Below are 22,735 nucleotides of genomic sequence, written 5' to 3'. Positions count from 1 at the left end.
TGCCAGGATAGGAAAGGTGACTCACAAATCTTGCAATGCATTCCAAACTGTAGAGAGGAATGAATCTTAGCAGACAGATTTCTGTGCATTTCCCAGGAGCATGACTGCTTCTAGTCCATCTGCAATCCTATCTCTTTTCAACCTTAGACCCTGTCCTATTATCTTTCCTCTCACCTCGCCAGTTTCAGATTGTTTTGCTGCTGGGAAGGAGGAAAGGAAAAAAAATAAAAAATAGCATGAAAGAAAAGACTTCAGTTCTCACATCTACCTTAGCAAAGACGTGACCCTTCTCAGAGCTACAGCTATAGAAAAATTCCTGAACATCCCCTGCCTACACTGAAGTGAGCTCAGTAAAATGCCACCTGTCTGGAAATAATCTGCTAAGATCTTGAAAGTGTCTACCAAAATGTGTCAATTGCAACTTTTCAAAGTGTTCTACTAGACTGAAGTTGAATAGATTTGTAAAAAGATGGCAAAGACAAATCCCTGAGATACTAATTTTATTTCTCCTGTCAAATTTCAAACTTCTGCTTCAAAGCACTGGCACACAGAGCTTCCCCCCAGAAGTGTTGAGGGTTTGTGATCTTGTTTTGTTGTTCAGGGTGGGGTTTTTTTCTCCTATCTGGGGAAGATGCTTTTCTCTAATCTCGCTTCAAAGGCAGCACAGAAACTAACAACTCAACGCATCAAAATGCTGGAAAGTTTTGCTAAATTATTTTTCTTTCTTCATGGGTAGGAAAACATGTTTGTGAATGGGATTTGCTTATGCTTTTCATAAATCCAACTTGAAGCTCCTGTTTTGACTTTTGTACAGGACGATGAGGTCAGAAAGAAATTTGGAGTGGGCTACACAAAATGAAGGACAAGAAAGAGGCGACAAAGCGTTAGCTGAAAGCAAAGTGGAATCTGACTCTTCTGGGCAAAGTTCCCTAAATAATTTTTCTAATAAAGGCAAATCAAATATATATTTCTGAAAATTTCCATGAGGATGGCTAGATTCTGTAAATATTTAAAATATTTTCATGGGTATATTACCATCTCTTTAAGATCTCGTTTTACATAGTCAAACCACCAAAAAGTATTCAGGGTATTCCCAAAGGAAGAGCAGTGAAACAACAGTGCTGAAAATGAGAACAGAGCTTCCTGTAAGAAAAACAAAACAAAGCCCATAAAAAGCAACAAGACCCATGATTCAGCAGCCCCAAAGACCTCAGTTGTTAGTGGAATACTTAACAGCTACAGTCTTTGGTTTTGTTTTGGTGTAACTTCCGGGTTTTGTTGTTTGTTTCATTTTGTGGGATGGGTTGTTTTTTTGTTTGGCTTTCTCTTTCTGCACACAGTGGCACTGGTAAAAATGGTTAGAGTGGTAGGTAAACAAATCACCAACAACACAGATAGGACATGAATATTTTTCCTCTAGAAATCAAACCAAATTGTGCATAACAGATTAGGCATAAATGTAAAACACTATGAAGTTTTAAGTTAAAATCTACTTTAAATATAGACATAAAAGGCACTGATAATTTGAATTTGACAACAGTATAAAGCAGGCACCTATATAAACTTATTTTATTTTTTTTACTTAAAGTCAGAAGTGGCTTTTTTTCCCTACTATGTTTTCTGGTTTTAGGAAAAAAAAAAAAAAAAAGAAAATACTTCAGTAGCATATTTTCATCCATGACACACATGTGGGTAAGTGCAGTAGCTACTTCAAACATGTGGAACTAAACTGACTTATCTCTCCCTTATCCTTTCACTGATAAAGTGGCTCCTTCAAACTGACAGTTTTACAGACATTTGCAAGAACATAAAAGAAAATGCAAATAGATCATCTGTCTAGCACCCTTACAGTGAAACCTTATTGTTTATTCAAGGTCCCCAAGGGTCTAAACAAATAATGTCTCTAGTAATAAAATACCGTTAAAAAAACAACTTGTGCAAGATCCTTATGCTTTTGAATATACAAAGTATGCTTGGCAATGCACAAGCAATGCATGGTATACTTTGGGAGAATGAATATAAGGTATAAAAAAAGAGAGTAGAGTTGAATTAAATAATCATACCTCAATTTTGCACAACAGACCTACCACACATAAATACACTGATGCCTTTTAAGAAAGGCGTATCTAATAAAATAATGAGCTCATTCAAAAATACACTTGCAGGGATGGAAGTGTACAATGCAAGACTACAATGAAAGGTTTTACAAGCTAATATAAGGGATCTGTTACATAAACACATCTGTAGGTTAAACCAAAACAGATTTCATGAAACAATAGTGAAAACTTCTCTGAAGACAAGCTGCTTTAAAACAGATTTTATACTAAAACAGTATTAAACCGCTTGCATTGCATATCAGTGGCATTCAGGATTTTAAAAGTGCCATTCCGCTTTGTTAACTAGCCTTCAACTACTGTCACTGTAAACTTGGAATTCTCTTTGAAATAGTTACTATAATCCAATGAATTTCTTGAACTACCTTCTGCACTGACAGTAACTCACCTCGCATTAATTTTTCTCTCTTTAGCTTGTCTCCCACTGATTTATTTTATTGCAAGACATCAAGGTTATTTCCACATATGTATAAAAATCCACAAATACAATTCTTCTTTGCAAAACAAGCCAACTGTGGAAGAAAATTTACATTTTCCTACGCATAGGACTATAATTCAAGAGTCGCAGCTTTTTTATCTCCTGTTAGTGCTTATTCAGAAGTTTTTTTCAAGCATCCACCTTCTTTTCCACCTCAGCCTTTCACATGGCCTTGTTTATGAATTCACATTTTGGAGAACAGCTATGCCTCTGCTCAGGAGAAGCAAAAATCATGCTGGCAACTCTGTGTGGCTCAGAGGCAAAACAAGTGAAGCTCAAGGAACTTCAAGTTAAGAGGGGGCAGAAGCAGGCACCACAAATGGAGTGGAACTTCTCAGTGTTTTCTACACTCAAAGTGATGATAAGATGCAATTCACTACTGCTTCCTACAGAAATTTCTCATACTCCCTCTTTATAACAATTGTATTGAACAAACATTTTCAAACTGAATAGTGAAACCTCAAAATTGCATTGTTTAGCGTGAAGCACTAATAAAACACGTGCGAAATCCCTGAAGTACATAAACAGAGAAACTCAGAGCATCAGAGAAACTATTCAAAAACGTTCACACCACTTCAGAACATTATACCTGTAATCAATGAATTATTTAAAAGGAAAACTAAAAGACAGAAGTACAAGCATTCCACTAACATACTAATAACAGCTCAGACAACTCTGCCAAGTCCTGCCTACCCAAATATTAGTCCTGGTGTTAGTCCTGCCTTTCCAAAATAGCCCTTCCCGGACACAGCATGTGTAAAATCTCTACATCCAATCTCACATTCAGCCTATGAGCCAATCCAAGTAAAGTAAATTCCTCCTCCTCAGATTATTACTAATAAATATGCTCTTTTGTCCAATACCACCCTAAGAGACAGTCATTGACTCAACATGGGCCACAAAGGAAGTTTCTGCATTGATTTCAAGATCCACTTCCAGCAGACCAACAACCCAAATATCAGCCATAAGGAACAAACTGACTGCAAGTTTAGACCACAGGGGACACATTTGTATTTACGAAAGTCTTTTGGTTCTGTGAAATAGCCTGCAGTTTGAATGAAGAAAGGTGAAACAACTTCTCCTGCGAAAAGTCCAGGCTGTCTGAAGCCAAAATATGTTTTCACCCTCTTTCAGAGTATCAGAGGAACAGAGTGAGCTCCGATGGTTATCGTTCCAACTTGTCAACACTTTCTCTTTGGTAGGCCAGGACATATCATACCCACTGGATATGAGCTTAGGACAATCTTAAGGGTCAAATATCCAAGATACTCACAGACTTTGAGCTACAGACAATATGCAAACTTCAGAAAAAAATACTGGTAAGGGGGTTGATCAAATCTGGGCAAACACAAATCACAACAGAGGCATGCAGAACCACACAGACTGACAAGTATTTCAACACAGATGCTACCTTGACCAAGCAATTCTGACACCACATTTATGGGTGGAGGATGCTCACATGCGACATAAAACTTATTTCCAAATTATGCTTATGTACATATTACAAGTAAAACACTATTACTAAAACTATTGCTGTTTAGTCCCATTTCAATGTCTGTATTTCCCTTTCACTTCTGTTTTGGACTGAACTGACTCAAGTCTCCACATTAGAGTATTGTATGTTGTTGTATATAATATATATATGCAAAACTTATATAAGGTTCTGTTTGCTTGATGAGTTTTTAGAAAATACCAAATGCATACAAAACTAATTTTTAAAAGTCCTTTGACTTTAAAAAAAGAACAGCTGAAACGTATTTTTAAATATAATTCAATAACGTTTACATAATGCTTAATAACTAGCCTTTATATAAAATGTGAAAAAGCCTCAAATTCATACTCGCTACATAAACCCCTAGTCTCTGCACTTTTTAGAAAAGGATTTAATTTTTTTTCTTAATTACAAAAGTAATCAGACTTACAACTAATGTTAGCTGAAAACAAAGAGAACAATATTGATTTTCTGCTGTATGGAAACAAAAATTAGTGAAAGACCATGTGATTTGAACTTGGGAGGGAAAATTATATACATTGTATTTTGGTTTTTATCAGAAGCTCACTTACTGCTACTTGTATCTTCAAATAAAAAAAGGCCTCATATGGATCTACTTCAAACTTAAATGTGTGCAATTTACATGAGCAACTTAAAGGTAAACTACTCCAACACTGCAAAAATTTTGTTTCTGTGCTATTATTTTACTGGGAAAAAAGAAAGAGCCTCAGGTTTTAATCTGTGTAAGGCATGATTTCATTTATTCCTTTACTTTTTCTTTTTAATTAATTAGATTGCCAGTCTAAACATGTCTACTATTTTTAATCCTGATTAGTTTCTTTTTATGCATATCAGTTCAGATTACATGTCTAATTTTTGCCAAAAATCCCAGACATGCTGGAAGTCACACAGTTCCAAACTATATCGGTATTGTTTATTGTCTGGATTTCTTATACATTCTACAGGCACAGGAGCACTTATTTTTTCATCTATATGTTCTTAGATTGACTAAATCTGAAAATCAGTGTTCATCTCTTTTGTTTCTATTAAAAGCAAGTGAATACTGACTTCAGAAATGTAATATTTAAGCCAAATCTAACCTGGGTAAACCAGTAAGAGGTTAACAAATTAGCAATTATTTTAAGCAATTTCAATGCAGTTAGGTTTTCTTAATTTTAAAAAAGATTAGCTGCTCAGAGCCAACCTTCCCCAAAGAACTGTGAAATTTTAAAAGACAGCTAATTTTCCCAGTCTCAACATTACTCCTAGGCTAGTATAGTGTATTTTCAGTGACTAAATGATTCCTCCCTTTTGCAAAGAGCAGCTTTTCCTTTACCTTGGCAAGAATAAAAACTTTATGATTTTCCCAAGAAATGCAATGGGCAGTTGAAGATGGCAACAAAAATTTTCCAGACACACGAGTACTAAAGGACATGACAACAGATTACTTTTTTTCCCCCTCAGTCTTTGCAATTTGGATGTAAGTTCATAAAAACAGGAAGCAAGACACTCAAGCATCAAAAAGAAACACCAGTAATTAGACACAGATTGAGATTTCCTTGATTAAGATGCATATAAGTTTTAAGTCTTATGTTAAACTTCATGGGCACAATTGTAAGATTCTACACAGCCTTGTGACTTAAACATGCCTAAGTAGAAAGGCATGCCTTTAATACAGCATATGAGGTTAAAAATCTCGCACAGAACAACCAGAGAGACTAAGGGTTCAAAGAATCACTTGCTTATAAACAAACTACTGAGTTTTGTCCCCACTGAAAAAAATGTCCAAAGCAATTAGCTCAGCATCAACACTGAAACTGACCTAAGGCTAAAGCTATCGGAAACACTTGTGTATCATTTTCCATCTTACTTAGCACTAACACATATATCCTTGGAAAAACACCCTAAACCTTATAAATAAGTTTTTATTTTACACAACAAAAAATCCGTAACATAGTCTTTCAAATATACCACATTTATATGAAATATAAGTTAATATAATATGCCTGCTTTACAAACCATGAGAAATGTGAAATTGACAAATGCTGTTCATTTACATTTCTTCTTCTAGATGAGAGCAAAAGGAGGACCCAAAAGAAGTTCATCTTTTTTTTTTTTTTTAAACACAACACTACTATTTGTTGAGGTCTGTGTTTGTTGTTTGTTGTTTTCTTTTAGAAACAGTTTATTTTTTACGTTTGTGTAGCTACACCATCAAAACTAGGAATAATAAAATTATCCAGGGATAAGCTCTCAGAAAGTATTAAAACATGAATTCTTACACTCATGAGCCCATATAATATCTATAGGTCCAGTTTAGCCTGAAGTCACATCTACTTTCTGGTGAAGTATCTGATAGTGGTCTTTGTTAGAGGCACAGATACCAAATGCAGTCCTGCAAGCTGCTGTGACAAAGATAGAAAGTAGTATGCAGGACACAAAGGTCTCAAAAGCTCTTTTGTCTGATTTGATAATCTAGGAAACTCCAGCAGTTAAAAAAAAAAATAAGGGTAAAACCCCCTTTTCCCAGGTTATTGTCACATTTTCCCCTAAATAAAAACTATCAGCAGTAAGTATCAACATTCTTAGTATAAGTGAGACTCCTACACAGACTGGTCATGTACATACACACACTAATCAGTATTACAACAGAAGGCAGCTAATGACTTAATGTCTGAAAAACAACTGTTTTTGCCCTACAGTGTTTTGAGATATGGATAAGTATTAAAAAATCTCACCTTCACATAACAAAACCCACATAATAATAACTTGTTAATTTGTATTCAGAGTGATGGTAAGAGAGGGAGAAGCAAGAGAGGAAGCATTGGGATATAAGTTGTTTAATTTCCCCTTACTCACCAGGAGATTCTCCTGACAAATCCGGGGCTTGGGGTGAATCTAAAGAAGAAACCACACTGACAGCATTTGTAGGAATGCCCACAGCAGCTGAAGATGAGGAAATGGTTGATTTCTTTGGTGGTACTACAACACTCCTAAGTGAAGACAAATAAAGACTAGTAAATAATACTGCATGAAGGTTCACACATCATTATCCTTATTTACACATGTAGCACATCCACTTACATGTCCTGCAAAAGTACTGCTCCTCCTGCTTTCTTTTTCCATCATCTTTGACAGTCTACCTCACCCCAAATGACACTTTACCCTTGTTTAGTTTTAACAGTACACTTTAATATCTCATCCAGAAAACCCCTAACAAATGAGCACAAAGATCAGCAGAAGTGACTGGTAACTAGGTTTTACTTTTTACCTTAATTTCCCTAAGATTTGGTTTTAAACTTCAGGCAACTATTTACAAAAGATACCACAGCATTCAAAACGAAAATACCAAGATAAATTATCAACACTGAAGGTTGCCTTGACAGTATCTAATGCAGAAGACTAATTGAAGAAAGATACAGTATTGCTAAAAATAGCGTAACACATAATCGCATGCACATTCACACATCTTAAAAGTATGGTTAAGGCATGAATTTAAGTAAATCTTGTAAATCAGGTTTTACTTATATGACAAATCAAAACATTCTTTGAAGACCGAATCTCCATCTTTCATACAGGTTAAATGCCAGGCCTTACAGTAAGCATTAAAGATTACGCAGGAGAAAAAGATGCAAAGTGACAAGTTAGGCATGGAGATTTATCTCACATGTTACTAAGACATCTATTTACACTATACCAATTTCAATTAAATTGTAGTACTTTATTCCAAATACCTAAAAGGCCTTGTTAAGCCTACATTAAAGGCATTTTTAATTGCAAGTTAGCTCCATAAACATGCAAAAACCCAGCTAATGAGGTAAAGAGTACAGCTGATATATAATGCACTCCCACAGCAGCGCTTACTTTTAATTACCTGGTGTTAACCATAAGCCGAAAGTCTTCAACATTCAATTTATTTAATCACATCTTTTGTTGACAGTAATATAACTACATACTGAAAGTATTCCCTTAATAGCTTTAAAATATTCATTTTCTAAATAACTTAGAAACTTGACCCAAATTCAGGGGTGGTAATAACAACCAAAGAAGTTCTACAAATATTTCTAAAATAGCTCCTTCTAGAAGGGGAAAAAAGGACTGTTATTGGACTCCCTTCTTTAGTCCAAAGGCTGTCACAGTAGCTAGACCACGTTACTGATTAAATCAACCCTCCTTAATGGCAGCAGTAGGTATGCACCATACTTGGAGGCAGTACATGTCATAATATCATTATAAGGGTGACTGCTAATGTTAACTATACACTAAAAAAATAGAAGTAACAACACCTGAGCCCCAAGTCAAGATACGGCACCTAAACAATGAGTTCTACTCATATGTTCATCTCAGTTTCTCTGGAATATGAACAGTGAATAAAAAAAATAAAAATAAAAATCATATATATAGACTGTCTTCTAAACTATAACCACTTTATCAATTGCATTACCCAGGTATAAAGAGATCTCTTGCTCGAGACTCTGTGACATTGACTGCCTGGGAACTTACTACTATTATTCCGTAACACACATTCAAATACCTGGAAGGGACTGGGAAATTAATATAAGTTTACTGAGCACAAGATGCACCCATATGTATTAAGGTCAGACTGGATGTCCTCAGGCAACCTGATCTAGTTGAAGATATCCCTGCTTATTGCAGGGAGATCAGACTAGATGACCTCTGAAGGTGCGTTCCAACACAAACTAAACTATTCTATGATTCTGTTCTGTGGTTCTATAACTTTGGAACATTTCTCAAACATTCAGCAGTGAAGCCCAGGTGTGCTCACTCCTTTACAGATTTTAAGTAGAGGTTTCCAATTCAAGAAATACCCATAAAAACATACAGGTATTTTACAAATATGTGTCTATTCATGAGCACTCTGAGACGACTGCATGAGCTGGAAATATTCCTTTTCACAGCCACTAAGTTACAGAAACAATTATCTATTTGCTGCTAACACACACACTATTATATTGGGTGTAAAGTGACGTGAGAATATTCAGTGACAATTTCTGGCACACGTATAGATGGCAATAGCGTAGATACAGGAAATGTCTGTTCAAAACATATCATTAATGCAATTAATTTTAAACTGGAACACCCTAAGTTACTTTGAGGGTAAAAACTAATCTCCTAGAGTTTTCTATTTTCCAGGGCTTAAGTCAGTCAAAATTCTCTCAGAACATCGAATCAGAATGGCTGTGTCCTCTAAATGCATATGGATGCTATTGATCCTATTTCTCTGACTCTATTAAGAGCCTCAAGTAATACAGGTACTATTTTAAGCCATAAAGGGCAAGTGGGACCCACACATTAAAAAAATCATGCAATTAGATGAACTTTGACTAATTTTCTGTATTAGAACCTCCCCCTTTCATACGAAAATAAAGACATGAACATGCTGGAAGGATCAGGAAGGCATTTTAGAACAGGAGTACTATTTAGCACTACAAGAAGCTCCCCACAGGGCAAGTTAGAGTCTTGGAACTGCATGGGAACAAGGAAGTCTGTGTGCAGATGGAGCTGTTACCTTAATACTGCTCATCTGCAGCTGACAATGAGTGGACACCAAAAAAAAAAAAAAAAAAAAATCCGAACTCAAAACAGCCTTCCATTTTCTGTGCTGTTTCTGACACACAACACTATATATTATCATTCCTTCCTGTAAACTTCTACTGACCTTTAGAGCGCTTAAGCATAGTTGCACTGAGGGAGTAGTTTCAGCAAGTTGCCAGAGTCTCTATAGCTACCCAAGGAGAGGTGCATTCAAGCAAAGGAATTAAGACATCTGAGACAGACAACTGTAAATGACCATAATAGTCCCTTTCGCCTTTTAAGATCTTTTGTATACCTTCCCATCTTCAATTCTGTATAAGTCTGGGAATGTAAGTACAGCTCCTACTCTCATCTTCAGTAACTTACTTTCCATAAAGTACATAAAAAAGGAATTATATTCTAATGCTTCTACCATAATTTTTAGTATCTAATAATGGCATTCACTTTAATGAAGATACTCTGATTAGTAACACACAGCTGCAAAGTACAGCTGCTGGCAGGCTTTTGGGTTTAGGTTGTTCTTTTTAATTACCCAGCACCATTCCTTTTGATTTGATTCAAGGAATAAAAATTACTATGTACAGGTTTCAGGCTTGAACTGTACTATGAACTGTACTATGAACTTGAACTTGTACTACGTACAGGTTTCAGACTTCAGGTCATGTTAGATCTTGGTCCCTACTGTTACAAGCTTGTTTAAGGATTCAGAGTGTTCATGATGCAACACAGCTGAAGACTTCCACTGTGCTCCATAACTATTCAGTAAAAGGCAACAACAGTATAGGGGCTGAAGAAATTGCTGCTTCACATTAAGAAAAATATAAACTTGGAAGAAAACGGAGGCTTTGAACAACTCACTATAAAGCTGTTTTCTAGCCTCAGACTAATTCTGAACAGAACTTAGGACAGTGATCTGTGACAGTCAACTAAAATGATTCCGATTTTTCTGGCCAAAATAAAACAAACAGTATTTCCTTCTCCGGACAGCTCTGTCAGTCTGAAGCACACAGCCAAGAGAAACACTGGATATTGTCCAAAAGCATGATGTAAAGAAACTCTCAACTCTGAATGTACTTTCTGTCTTCTGGTCACTTGCCATGACCTTCTGATTCAAAAAAACCTTAAAATAGTTCAGGGACAACAAATCAAAACATTTAAATATCTTAATATGATTGCTTTACAGCTACACACTGATGCATTATTTCTAATGCAATGTTTACTACTGTGTATGTCTGCCCTTTTAATGGTGCAATGGACCAACGTTACAGCTGCAGGATTTGTTTTAGGAACTTCCACTTCCAGGCCTTCTTCAAGGTATGAAAGTATGGCTCAGCAATCACATACAGATTCATATTTGCCACATATTGGAAAGTGAATGAAGATATTTGAAGCATAAACATTAGTCGTGTTTGTTTATTTATACTCTGAAATTCCTACATCTTCCCTTTTTTGTGCAGTAATATGTTATTTTCTCTGAATATTTAAGTGGAAATGCAACTATGTTCAAACAGAAATACTTGCCATTGACCATCAACGTTCCTTCACATTCTTCTTTCAAGAGATTATTAGATGCTACTATAAGGAAAATTAATGCAATTTGCAGAAAGAATGAATGACAGAATGGAAAAAAATCAAAATTAAGTATTCTAGTAAATAAACTATGTGGAGAACATGAAGTGTTTAGTACATTAGTAAATCAGGTAAATTTGTCAGAGAAGTGTCTTAAAAATTAATGTGCTCTCAACTTCTCTCCAGTAACAGGGCATTTGCTTGTTACTGGAGAGAGTAACAGAGATATAACAGAGTAACTGGAGAGAGCACAGAGATAAGAATCCTTTTTTGTAGCTAAACTGATAAGCATTTCTTAAATATGCTACACGCATGAAAACATTTACCAGTAAGTGTCCTTACACTGTATTTCCTCAGACCTACAGAATTATGTATTCGTAAAAACATCTTTTATCATGCATTAATTTGGTCAGAATAACAGCAAACATTAAGCAAACTCATACAAGGGCAGAAACGTGTCACATGGAAGAAAACTGTCAATACATTTCATTCAACATTCACATTATCACACCATTTCAATTAACTCTATACTTCTGGGTTACATTTGATTATTATTACATCTGCTATCATAATACTCAGATACAGGAGGAAAAAAATAAAGAAAAATGCACAAAAAGTATTCTTACAGTGTATTTCAAGCAGACCTCAAGCACTATGGTAAAAATGGAAGCTTAGATGCCTCATTTACATGACTGTCTCAGATGTTGTGCCTTTTTTAATTCAAAATCAAATATTTAAGGTTTAACATAGGAAAGTAAAGCACATGAACTGATAACACAGGTCAGCCATAGTGAGAACTAGCCACCATAAATACATCTTAGCTAGAAGGTCAGTGTGTTATTAGTCCTAATTATACTGAAGCGTGTGGCAGACATTTATTCACTGCTGAATGAGCACAGACCACTGAGCTGAACACTGACTTCCATCACAGACAAAGACCTATGCAATAATCATCGATTCTGCCAAATTCTGTAAGGATTTACTTACTGAGCACTTTCTTGGTTTCAGAGCACTTATTCTTCTGTTACAATATAAGGATACAAAATATCTATAAATATCTCTAAATTTTCAGTACTTTTTCCTAAATCTTTTGGTTTTTTTTTTTTAAGTTGGTAAGCCTGCAATTAATTTTAAATATATTTCTAGTTAGAAATATTCCTTGGGTGCTAGTCAAATATTCCTAATACAACAGGGGCCAGGCCAAATTGATGACCTCACTGTGATTTAAAAATATACATATGAGCTCTAATTCCTCTTGACATACAAGAATTTATACAGATTTACCTCTCAGGATTCCAGTTTTTAGAACTGAACACTAACATGGGTGACAAGTTGTCTGTTTCCATACGGGATAAGGTTTTAGGTCAAACCTAAAAGAAATCAGTCTTCTTCCAGGCTACCAGAATGATGCCCACTGCACGGCCCCCATTTAATGAGCAAAAGACCAGAAAAGACGGTGAGACTTACTTTTACCTCTACTTTATGAGCTAACAAAGAAGCTTGCCATGGCAGTGTCCTTCTATGGGCTCTGCTTCTACAGGTAATACCCATTCCTTTATGTCCTCCTTGAAAGACCCAAGAGACACTCAAAATCATGAGAGAACAGGGGTGTGAGGGAAGAGAGGGGAGCAAGGGAAAATGTATGATAGAAAGAATACAACCAATTTTGTGAGAGAACTTTAAAATCAGCTCAGCAAGGAGAAGACTTCAAATGGTTTGCCTCTTAAGTGCCTGCAGAATGTTAATAGCTGCTGTGCCAAAAGAGCTGAGCTTCTCATCACAGCATACACGCCTTGATCCACAGATCCCCTACTTGCATATTCTTTCGTTACCTGTACCTAGCAGACTTAATCTTGTCAATGAGTTTATTATTTTTACATTTGAGGACCAAATCAATGAAGTCTAAAATGTATGCATTTCACACACAAAAAAACAGAGGACTTTGATTAAATTTAACTGAAATACCACCAGCAAACATTTCAAAGGCACATGCATGCCACTAACTGACAAACGCATAAACACATCTGAGGCAAACTAAGCAGCTTATAGACGATGCTCCAAAAAAATAAACTAGCTTATTAATAGAGCTCTTCTGTAAGTTACAGTATAGCTGCAGATTCAAGCTCTATGGTATAAGACCATGATTTAAGACACTACATTCCTCTGAACCCTCAGCATCAGCTTCCTATAACAATAAGATTATTGAATGTTTCCACAAAGAGCATTAGAAGCCAGAATAGACCACGGTTTTATTTTAAACTGCACAGTAAATATGGCAAGTGATAGGTTATGGGCCCTATTAGACTAATTGAAGAGAAATGCCACATTTTTTTTTATCCTAAGCTTTGATTAGTTTTCTTTTTTATTTAAATTTGCTTGCATTAACATACTCTCCTCTCGTCCTCTCCCACCCCCCCACCACCCAATATTACTACTAAGAAAACTGCTGCTTTAGGACACAGTGAAATTGGAACTTTAATTCATGTCCCTATGGATCTTGGGAAAAAGCCAATGCAAGTCTTGAACTTTATCATGATAAACCCCTGGCACCCACTAATCACAAGATTGTATCTTCACATAAGATAAGGAGAAGATTTTTGGCATGGGAATGAACACATACACCTAGCTGTTTGCAAAGGCTTGCAACCTGGCAGCCTTTCAGTAAGGTTTCATTCACATAGCTGTTACTGTATACTCTCCAGCTATGGCTGGGAAGTTGATAATCCTTAAGATATGAGGAGAGTTTTGATTTCTGACACAGCATTCCTGAGATAAATGCAGGATCAGAGAGATGCTTTGAAATTCCCAGAGATACCTCTCTAGTAAACTGCTACATGGGAGCAACTTTTAACAAAGTGTCTTTAAAAAGGGAAGGGGGGGGGCGGAGGGGGGGGGGGAGGAGTTAACTCACAGAACTAGTGCTTGCCATCAAACAATATATTAAATATAAACCAGGCACAGAAAACGAAAGCATCCCAAATCCTGTTTTTCCAAACTTTCCTTAGTACTTTTGCCTACCTCACAGATAGGCACTACTATTTCCCACTATTACAGTTTCTTACAAATGTTTTACTTTTCCTAGTACGATTTCTTCCCCCCGCTGTTACTATGTATCATCTCACAGCATAAACTTGTATATTAAGCACAATCACACTATATAAAGAATAGTCATCTTCAAGTGGTCATAAAACTTCCCTGCCTATATATATAATTTTAAATATATTTCATATACATATTTTGTCTTTTTGATTGATACATTAGCTAGTTAGCAACATGTCTTACCAATACTTATCAATATATTTACCATAGATACAAGACTGTGCATGTCACTACTAGATGATACTTGAGTAGAGGTAGGACTTCTTGCATTGGTAAGTACACTTTTGTCTACCTGACATACCCACAAAAGCAAACAAGTAAAAATTAAGCCACCTAGAAACACAGAGCTGGGACATACCGAGGTCACATGCAACTGCTGAAGGACAAAATATTTTATACTAGTTCATTACCTTTTTCCTCACATATTTAGCCTCACCACGAAACACAAAAAGTCATAGGAAACTAATACCTACAAGTTATCACTGTGGACAGTCCACACAGCTACATAAACCAGTACAACGCCTCTTGACCTCTGCTCTTCCATTTACAACCATGGTGCCATCTACTGCTTCAATCCACACACCCCTTTTTCCCCTCTGCATGTATTCCTTTAGCAAACTGGCTTCTTTTCAGTATACTAACACAGAAATTAGGCCTCAAGGTAAAGTGAGAGAATGTTCAAAGCTGTGGGGAGAGAAGAGTCCACCTAGGCCAGTGCAGCACTAGAAAAGTAGAAAAGCAGAACAGCAAATAGTTCAACTTCTCAGTGACTTGCTTTACGAAACACACTGCAGTATGGGTGGTTTTTTGTTATTTGAGTGACTTTGTAACTAGACAGAAAAAAGAACACAGAACTGCAAGTGACTGAAGGGCTGCTGCCTATGCCCAGTATTTCACTGCTGCACGTTATCAAATTAAATCACAGTTTCCTCTGATAAGTAAGTTTTATAGGTGTAATCTACCTATGTCAGGTATGAGGAATGCAAGTACCAAATGACTTCCTGCCTAGATAACCTGCTTTACACCAGCTCAAATCAGGTTTGCACAGGCAACACAAAACTTCAGTTTTAGCAATAGCTAAAATATAATTCCTAAATGCAACGTGTACTTCTGCACTAGATGTCCAGACAAATGCTATTCTGTGGTTCAAATCTCTACCACTCTGCAATGAACAATAAGAATTTCCTGAGGAAAAACATCAGTCACAAACTGAAGCTTTGTGCTATTTCACATCAACTACCCACTTGCTGTAAAAATCAATGAGAGGCCTCAACAGGGAACTGGTAAAAGCACTTGGGAAGCAGCAGGGAGAGAGTTACAATGAATTCTTAATACAATGCCCCTCTTCTCCCAGTTTTCCCCCTCTGCCTCCATCCTCCTACTGCTCCCCAAATAAGTTCTCCTGTTTAGCATCATAGGCAAAACACAGTACTTACTTTGAGACAAGAGCAAGGGGGCTAAATGCTAGCATACACCATCTGTGTCTAATCTAGCCAGACAACCCACACCACCTCTTCCCCCAGCAGTGATATGGCAATCAGAGTTGTGAACACATGCTGTGACAGCTGCATCCATGCCCTGGAAGAGCTGCGCTCCTTTCCTGGGGCAGTTGAGTTTGCTAGTTTAAGCAAGGCAGCCATACACTGCAAAGACATCAGAGCCAGAGGTAGTTCAGGAATAAGAAGAGCATCAGACATTGGTACGGTAAGAGATCCACTGCCAGAGAGATATCTGGATATGACTAAGGCTTTACCGAGGCAGGAATGCAAGCGTTATGGCATTCTGTCTTTCATCCGCTGTTTTCTTTGTTAGCTTTGGGAATCTCAGAGAGGTAGAAGTCAGTAAACATAGTAAAAGACAATATCGTCTACTATTCTTGGTAAAAGAAGAGATAATGAGACTGAGATGTAGGGGGGACAAGAATTATTAGGAAAAAAGGAACTTCAATCTAAAAGGAAAACAAAAAAAAAAAAAAACAAAGCAGCTCCTTTTTAAATGCACCACAGCATTTGAGAGAGGCAGATAGTTATTAAAATGAAACGAAATTTTAACAGCTATTATAACAACAAAGCAAATTAACAGCCTAGGGATATACTTACTGAATTAAGCCTGAAAGACTTAAAGTAGTCTTTTAGCACCAGAAGGCAGAACACAGATACATTTTCATAAATGAATACGGGAATATTCTATACGTAGAAGGACACCTAGCTGAGTACTCAATTGCTTTTGATCCATCTGTAACTATTATTAAATCAGTATTTTTTAACAGGCCTTCAGTAACGGAAACTAGACACAACTTTGTGATCAATACACAAGCTAATCTACACATTATTACTTCAAGTTATTTAGTGTCCACTTCATTTCCTGAGTTCCTTAAAACTGACTAAATATGCATAGCACTCCAGCGCTCATCTGCAAGCGCTGCAGTTAGGAATAGCAGAACAAGAAAGACAAAAGAACAGGTTACACCCTTAATCTTTACTTTTACTCTTGCAGTCATTTCTATGCAATTTATTGGCCCCTATTCTCATATCAATTCTGAGCTCTAACATGCATATGGACAGGAGAGTTTACTCTGATAAAGAGGTGCTGGGTTCAAAACCCAACTACCAGTCATTCTTCATTTCCACAGCAGCATAACGTAGCATCCTGATTATATTAAGTACTAGATGACATCGTACATGAGATCTGATATTTTTCCTTACAGATCTCTTAAGCAAAATAAAATAGCCCAAATATTTTAGAAGTTACATTACCTGTCAAAGGAATGGAACTGTACAGGCTGCTCAGCAGTTCCATCACCAAGAACTCCAAGGAAGGCTGGTGGCAGAAAAGCAGAATCTACTGCAGTCCCATCAGCTGGTGTGCTTACCAAGCTTCTCAAGATATCCTTTACATTGACATTTTTTGCAGCTGGCGCAGAAGCTGCAGGCTTACTATCCTCAGTTCCAGTCCCACTTCTGCCCTCCTGAGACTTATTTACTTCTAATGAGAGCGTGCATAGTACTTCACTGACTGCATCTGGACCTGCACTGACATTCGGAGGTCCTGTTTCAGCAACACTACTGGAACTGTTCGTTTTTCCTGAAGCTGGTTCCTCCCCAAGACCAGAATCCCTTCTTTGTACAGATGCTGTACTTTCTGAATCTTCAGTGCAGGCTGAAGTACCAAGAGCAACAGATTGGTTTTCCACATCTGTTCATACCAAAAACAGAAAACACATTTTAAGTCCATTATTAGGAGAACTGCATTCAACACATTGCTCCCAAGAAGTAACACCAATAGGTGCCAAGTGAAATATCACAGCTGTATTTCCTCTTGTCTACTTAGAGATTTAATATTATCTCTAACTATTTCACAGGAAACTTAAAACCAAAAAAATTCCTTCAAATTTCTAAGAAGCCTGAAAAGTTGTAACACTGAAAACAGAGAAGGGAATAGAAGTTATTGACTCAAAAGTCTAATAATGAAAATTAATTCACTGACTTAAAGAAGAATAGGAGAAAGAAGTCTCTTACTGGAAACAAAAAGCTGCCAGTCTATGCTTACACATACTTAGCACAAAACAGTAACGTTTCTGCAACAAACATTTGTGAACACTTCGCTACTTCAGCAAGACTAACTAGGTCCACACAGCAAAATCAACCTATAGATTAGGTTCTTCTCACATCAAAGATACACACAAATACTGAGGCAAATTAAATACTACAATGTTGCTTATTTAAATGGTTATAACACACATATTTTTATACGGTTTCACATGCACTTCTACAGAATTTTAAGATGCATATGCCCCATTTCATTTGGCCAAATATTTAACAGTTCACCTGTAGCAGGATTTTCATTATTTTCATTCCCTGTTTCCTTGAGTGACTGGCTATCGTTTGGTTGTCTTTCATTCTGGGGTTCCAGTATATCTCTGTATTTTGAAACCATGAGCACAGAAATAAAATATACAACAGCCAAAGCCAAAAACTGAGCCTGTTTACTATCCTCCTGTAAAAAAAAAAAAAAAAAAGAAAAGACACACACACAGATTTTTCCATTACAATTTCAGCAGCATGTTTATTTTTCTGTAAAGTATGCCCAGTGCTACCATAAACAGACTGAGAGTAACCTGATATGTCAACAATGGAAGAACAATATTCTCTAGTCACAGTTTGTCTCACCTATACAGCTGGGGAATACAGCAATTGTATACAGTTGGCACTAATCCTTTCATTTTTCACTTATAAATATGAAAACTGACTAAGATTGTGTGTTTTGACTATATGCTTGGAATTAGTGCAGGGACTACATCCCTTTATTTATTTACAGGTGTTTCCTCTATTACATTTCCTCAAATGTGCCAAGATATTAACAGCATTTACTGTGAAGTGCAACCATTCAGGTGTACTCAACTAAACTGTAAGAGCATTTACTAACATATTAATGAAGGAAGTGGAACAAATTCCAGAACCAGCGTTAAGGTTTACTTCATCATCAGATTGTCCAGAAGAGATGTACTGTACTATATACGATTTAAACAAGAATTGGCAAATATGCATTTGCATTTCAGCTGTAACTTTAAGAGATTTTAAGAAAAGCTTCAAAATAAATATTAATGTGAACTATGCCAGGTACCTCCCCAGAACCCTCAGTCACCCCTATGAAATAGAGAACCACATGTCAGCTCTGACTAGACATTATGATTTATCCTAAGTCTGTCCCTTTTGGTGGTCAATAAAAGAAAAGCTTTGTACACACACTGGATCACAGAAGAACAGTATAGTTGGATCCCCAGTGACCAATCTGTGTTCAGGGGTTTTATCCCCCATTTAGATAAAAGCTCAGGTAGCATTCACGTTTTCCCTCTGAGTAGCTCAAGAAACTAAATTAAAATACAAATCTCATTTTATCATGATTATAGAGCCTATTAAAGGCCTATGTTCCATGAAGAGTTCTTTAATAAGCTATAGTGGAAGAAGTTTGTGAGAAGTTCTCTATTAAGAACAAGGTAACACAGCTGGATCCTATCTGTTATGCCAAAAAAACCCCAAACCTATATAGCACCCCAGCTTGATGCAAATCCTTAACTTTCATAAAACAAGAGAGAAACAGGAGGCTAGTAACAGGTTAGCACAGGCAAGCACAGTGTGAAACTGTTAGAAGTTCCCTATGACGCTAAGGTTCTAAAGAATTTTCTCACTAGATGAATGTTTGCAAGATAGTTTTCAACTGTACTTAATAAAGTTGTGAATTTTAACTATCTAGATGCAAGCATAAGCAGAGCTCAAAAAAAAAAAAATTCCAAAATACATCTTTTAAAGTCTACTTTACAGCTCAGCGCAGTAGCCAAAAAGTAGAGTTACTGCGTCACTATATTTGTGAAACAGAAACCCAGTGGATTAGATAAGCAAAAAGTGCAGAGGTTCTATGCATACTGGGTTATTTTAAAGATTAAATGGTAAACAAAATCTGCTTGATTTTGAAGATTGTATCATTAGGATTATTTTGGTTGCCACCAGTACGGAAGATTCACTTCCTGTTAATCTTTTGCACACTATATACTGAAGTAGGGGCCAAAAAAAGCTTGGTTTAATCAATAATTAAAGATAAAAATGAAAGATTCTTCACTATTCTGGATAGGCCAAAAGTCACTGCGCAAATCATTATACTTGCTAAATAGTCCAGTTATTGTCAAATAAGTTCTGGTGTCCAAGCCTGTGGCCACCAATGAATCATAGCCATTATAGCTGCTGTATTTGCTTACAGCAGGTGTGTTTTTTAAGCCATCAATCTCAATTTCCTCAATATCAGCTATAAAGTTGCTGACAAAGGACAAAGATATTCTTAGTCAATTCAAGAATAAAAAAAAACATGCATATTTACAGCACGTGCACACAAATTGGTTCCTCTGAGGGGGAGTAAAGGAATTACATGACTTTAATTTCTAATTAGCTAGAAAGATATTAATCTCTCAAAAACTGTACATAGACATCTTTATGATACGTAGTATATGTAAACAGTTTGTCTATGTACAGCATGTGAAAGTATACAATTGTATTAAAACTAACACAGTTAATATACAATACGAAGAATTCCAGAGAATCAGCTCTTAGGAACCGAAGAGCCTGATCAGCAGGCAGCCATTTTCACCTCTCCCTCTTTCCAATCACAAACACTACAACAGCTGCTGAGTATTACAAGTTCCTAACTACTGTGAGCAGTATTCAGTTCTTGTAAATTAAATTTAGCCAAACTACATAACATAGAGCAAGTGTCCAGCCAACAAATACATGCAGAAATCAACCTACAAAGAAAACAACATTATTTGTAACTTACTATGTCTCTGAACACTACTGCTCGAAGTCGATTAATATCCATATCCTGCAGAAGTCTGTCATGGTCTCGTATGGGAGAAATGCCCCCAGTCACAATGTCCACTGGACTCTATTAAAAAACCAAAAGTAATCGTTTCAGATTCTGGTTTTAAAAGCACTCTACCAAGAATCATTAAGTGCATACAGTTGCTCACAGTACATCATATTGTCATAACTACAGCACAAAGATCAGATATGCATTTCATCTTTAAATGTAAAGAAGAATCTGGCAAATTCTTGAGACAGATTTATTTCACTCTGGAAGGTTAAATATGTAAGTGTTAAATTCACATCTTGGAACATCCACTTCAGGATTTCCAGTGTGCACACCCTTCAGCTATACAAAAGTATCAGTGGAACAGGTATAAATTTAAAATCTTATGCCTCTGTAGAGAACAGCAATTATTGACTTCTGAGCTCCTGAATGGGGTCTTATACTTGCCTTTGCTGAAGAATTTGCTGTTCCTGCAAAGCCCTGCACTGTTTTTTGGTTCTTCACAATGTCTCCAATAGGCTTCATTTGTACATGCTGCTGACACTCCAAACAATTTCTTACTGCTACTGCACATACTTGAAAGCAAAAGAAATGTTAAGAATTACTCTGGGAAATAGTATTGTCTATATCCCTTACCGAGAAGTATAATACATTTCTGTTTATCACTTAGTTTGAGCACATCAACAAAATGATATTTTGCTTCCATAAATTTCAAATAGTCACAAAAGATTTCTCAAAATTCTTTAATAATTTATATCTAATAATTGATACTAAACTATTAGAACATGTATGCTGTATATCTAATGGATACTTCAAAGTGAGTTAGTTAGCATCCCCCACTGAAATTTGACCATGCATACAACCATGGGGCGGGGAGGGTGAAGACAGCTCAATTTCACAGGCTATCAAGAAAGACAAGTGATACGGTAGTGAAACAAATGCTAATGATTGCTTCACAATGCTTTGTTACTCTTGGACTAAATGTTGTGAAGTTACACAATTTATTTTTTTTAGCTTCACAATTGTACCTGTTTCATCTTCTAATATTATTTATTTTCAAAGGAAAAAAGAACTACCCCACCTCTATACCTGTTTGCATCCCATAAATCTTGTTCTACCTGCACAAAGTTTTAATTGCCTAGAAAGGGAGAGGAAGGCTAGTTACTGTTGAGGCTCTGAGCTGCTCTGGCACTCATGCAAATTAAAAAATTTTCATTACAAAAACTGTTACAGCATGCAACTAGCATGAATACTCTCCTCCTGTATTAAGTAACTGAACCCAGTTATGATGTTGTATGTTCTCGTTTGTGGAACAGTCATTACTTCTTTAGGTAATAACCACTTCCTGTCAATCCAATTTGATCAGAAGTGTTGTAATACTGGATGCACTACTGCCCAATTTGAACCCCACTCGTTAGAAATTTACATCTCTAGTTTTTACCATACCCTCATCTAATGGCCTCAAGATTTAAACTCCTTTTCTACATATTATAAAGGTTCATGATTCTTTATATGGTACAAGATTTCCTTTTTCTAGAAGCTGCTATATTCTCAGCCTTGACTATCTGGGGAACTTTGGCAGAAAAAATACCTTCATGGATAAGACGAAAACATGCATCCACAGTCAGGCTACCAAACTTAATAATTTCTTTTATTTAAACCTTTTAAAGAGGGAAAGAACCCCATGTATATTCACTGCAGAAAAATAAAACAATACTTAAAGATTCCAATGCTTCTTTGGCTAAATTTAATCCCGATTTAACAAAAAGAGGGGGCAAAGCTAACAATTGCTAACTATTTTGTAAAAGCAAGTTCCTATACTCATTAAGTCATTTTATTTGCTTACCCAGACGAAGACATTGGCGCAGAACCCCTCCAGATGACATATTTTTCTCAGACTCAATGTCAGTGAAACCAAGAGAGCTTGCAAAAATCAGCACATCTACCAGGTTGATCAATCTCTGGAGAAATGTTAAAGATGCTTCCACTGAAAGTCCCTGAGTTGGCTCAATATTCTCCAATTCATGCTAGGCAGAGAAAAATTGAACGTGACATTTACTTCTTCACAAA

At 36.4% G+C, this 22,735-nt stretch overlaps 1 protein-coding gene across 3 annotated transcripts in view; it reads right to left on the bottom strand.

Moving 5' to 3' along the window:
- Positions 1–22,735, bottom strand: part of LRBA (LPS responsive beige-like anchor protein) — a 400,194-nt gene that overhangs the window by 296,961 nt on the left and 80,498 nt on the right. For all 3 annotated transcript variants that reach the window (XM_061350996.1, XM_061350998.1, XM_061350997.1), the window contains exons 25-30: positions 22,512–22,692; positions 21,113–21,240; positions 20,633–20,740; positions 18,136–18,304; positions 17,065–17,503; positions 6,944–7,077 (exon numbers count right to left, since the gene is read on the bottom strand). In XM_061350996.1, coding sequence (XP_061206980.1) covers positions 6,944–7,077; positions 17,065–17,503; positions 18,136–18,304; positions 20,633–20,740; positions 21,113–21,240; positions 22,512–22,692 — 1,159 coding nt within the window. The remainder of the gene's footprint in view (positions 1–6,943; positions 7,078–17,064; positions 17,504–18,135; positions 18,305–20,632; positions 20,741–21,112; positions 21,241–22,511; positions 22,693–22,735) is intronic.

This window comes from Neopsephotus bourkii, unplaced genomic scaffold (genome assembly GCF_033783945.1).
Source record: "Neopsephotus bourkii isolate Nb327-2 ecotype Australia unplaced genomic scaffold, CSIRO-AGI_Nbou_v1 NB_547, whole genome shotgun sequence".
Lineage (NCBI taxonomy): Eukaryota > Metazoa > Chordata > Aves > Psittaciformes > Psittacidae > Neopsephotus > Neopsephotus bourkii.
The sequence above is the reverse complement of the archived record's forward strand: the minus strand, read 5'-3'. Positions and strand labels throughout refer to the sequence as shown.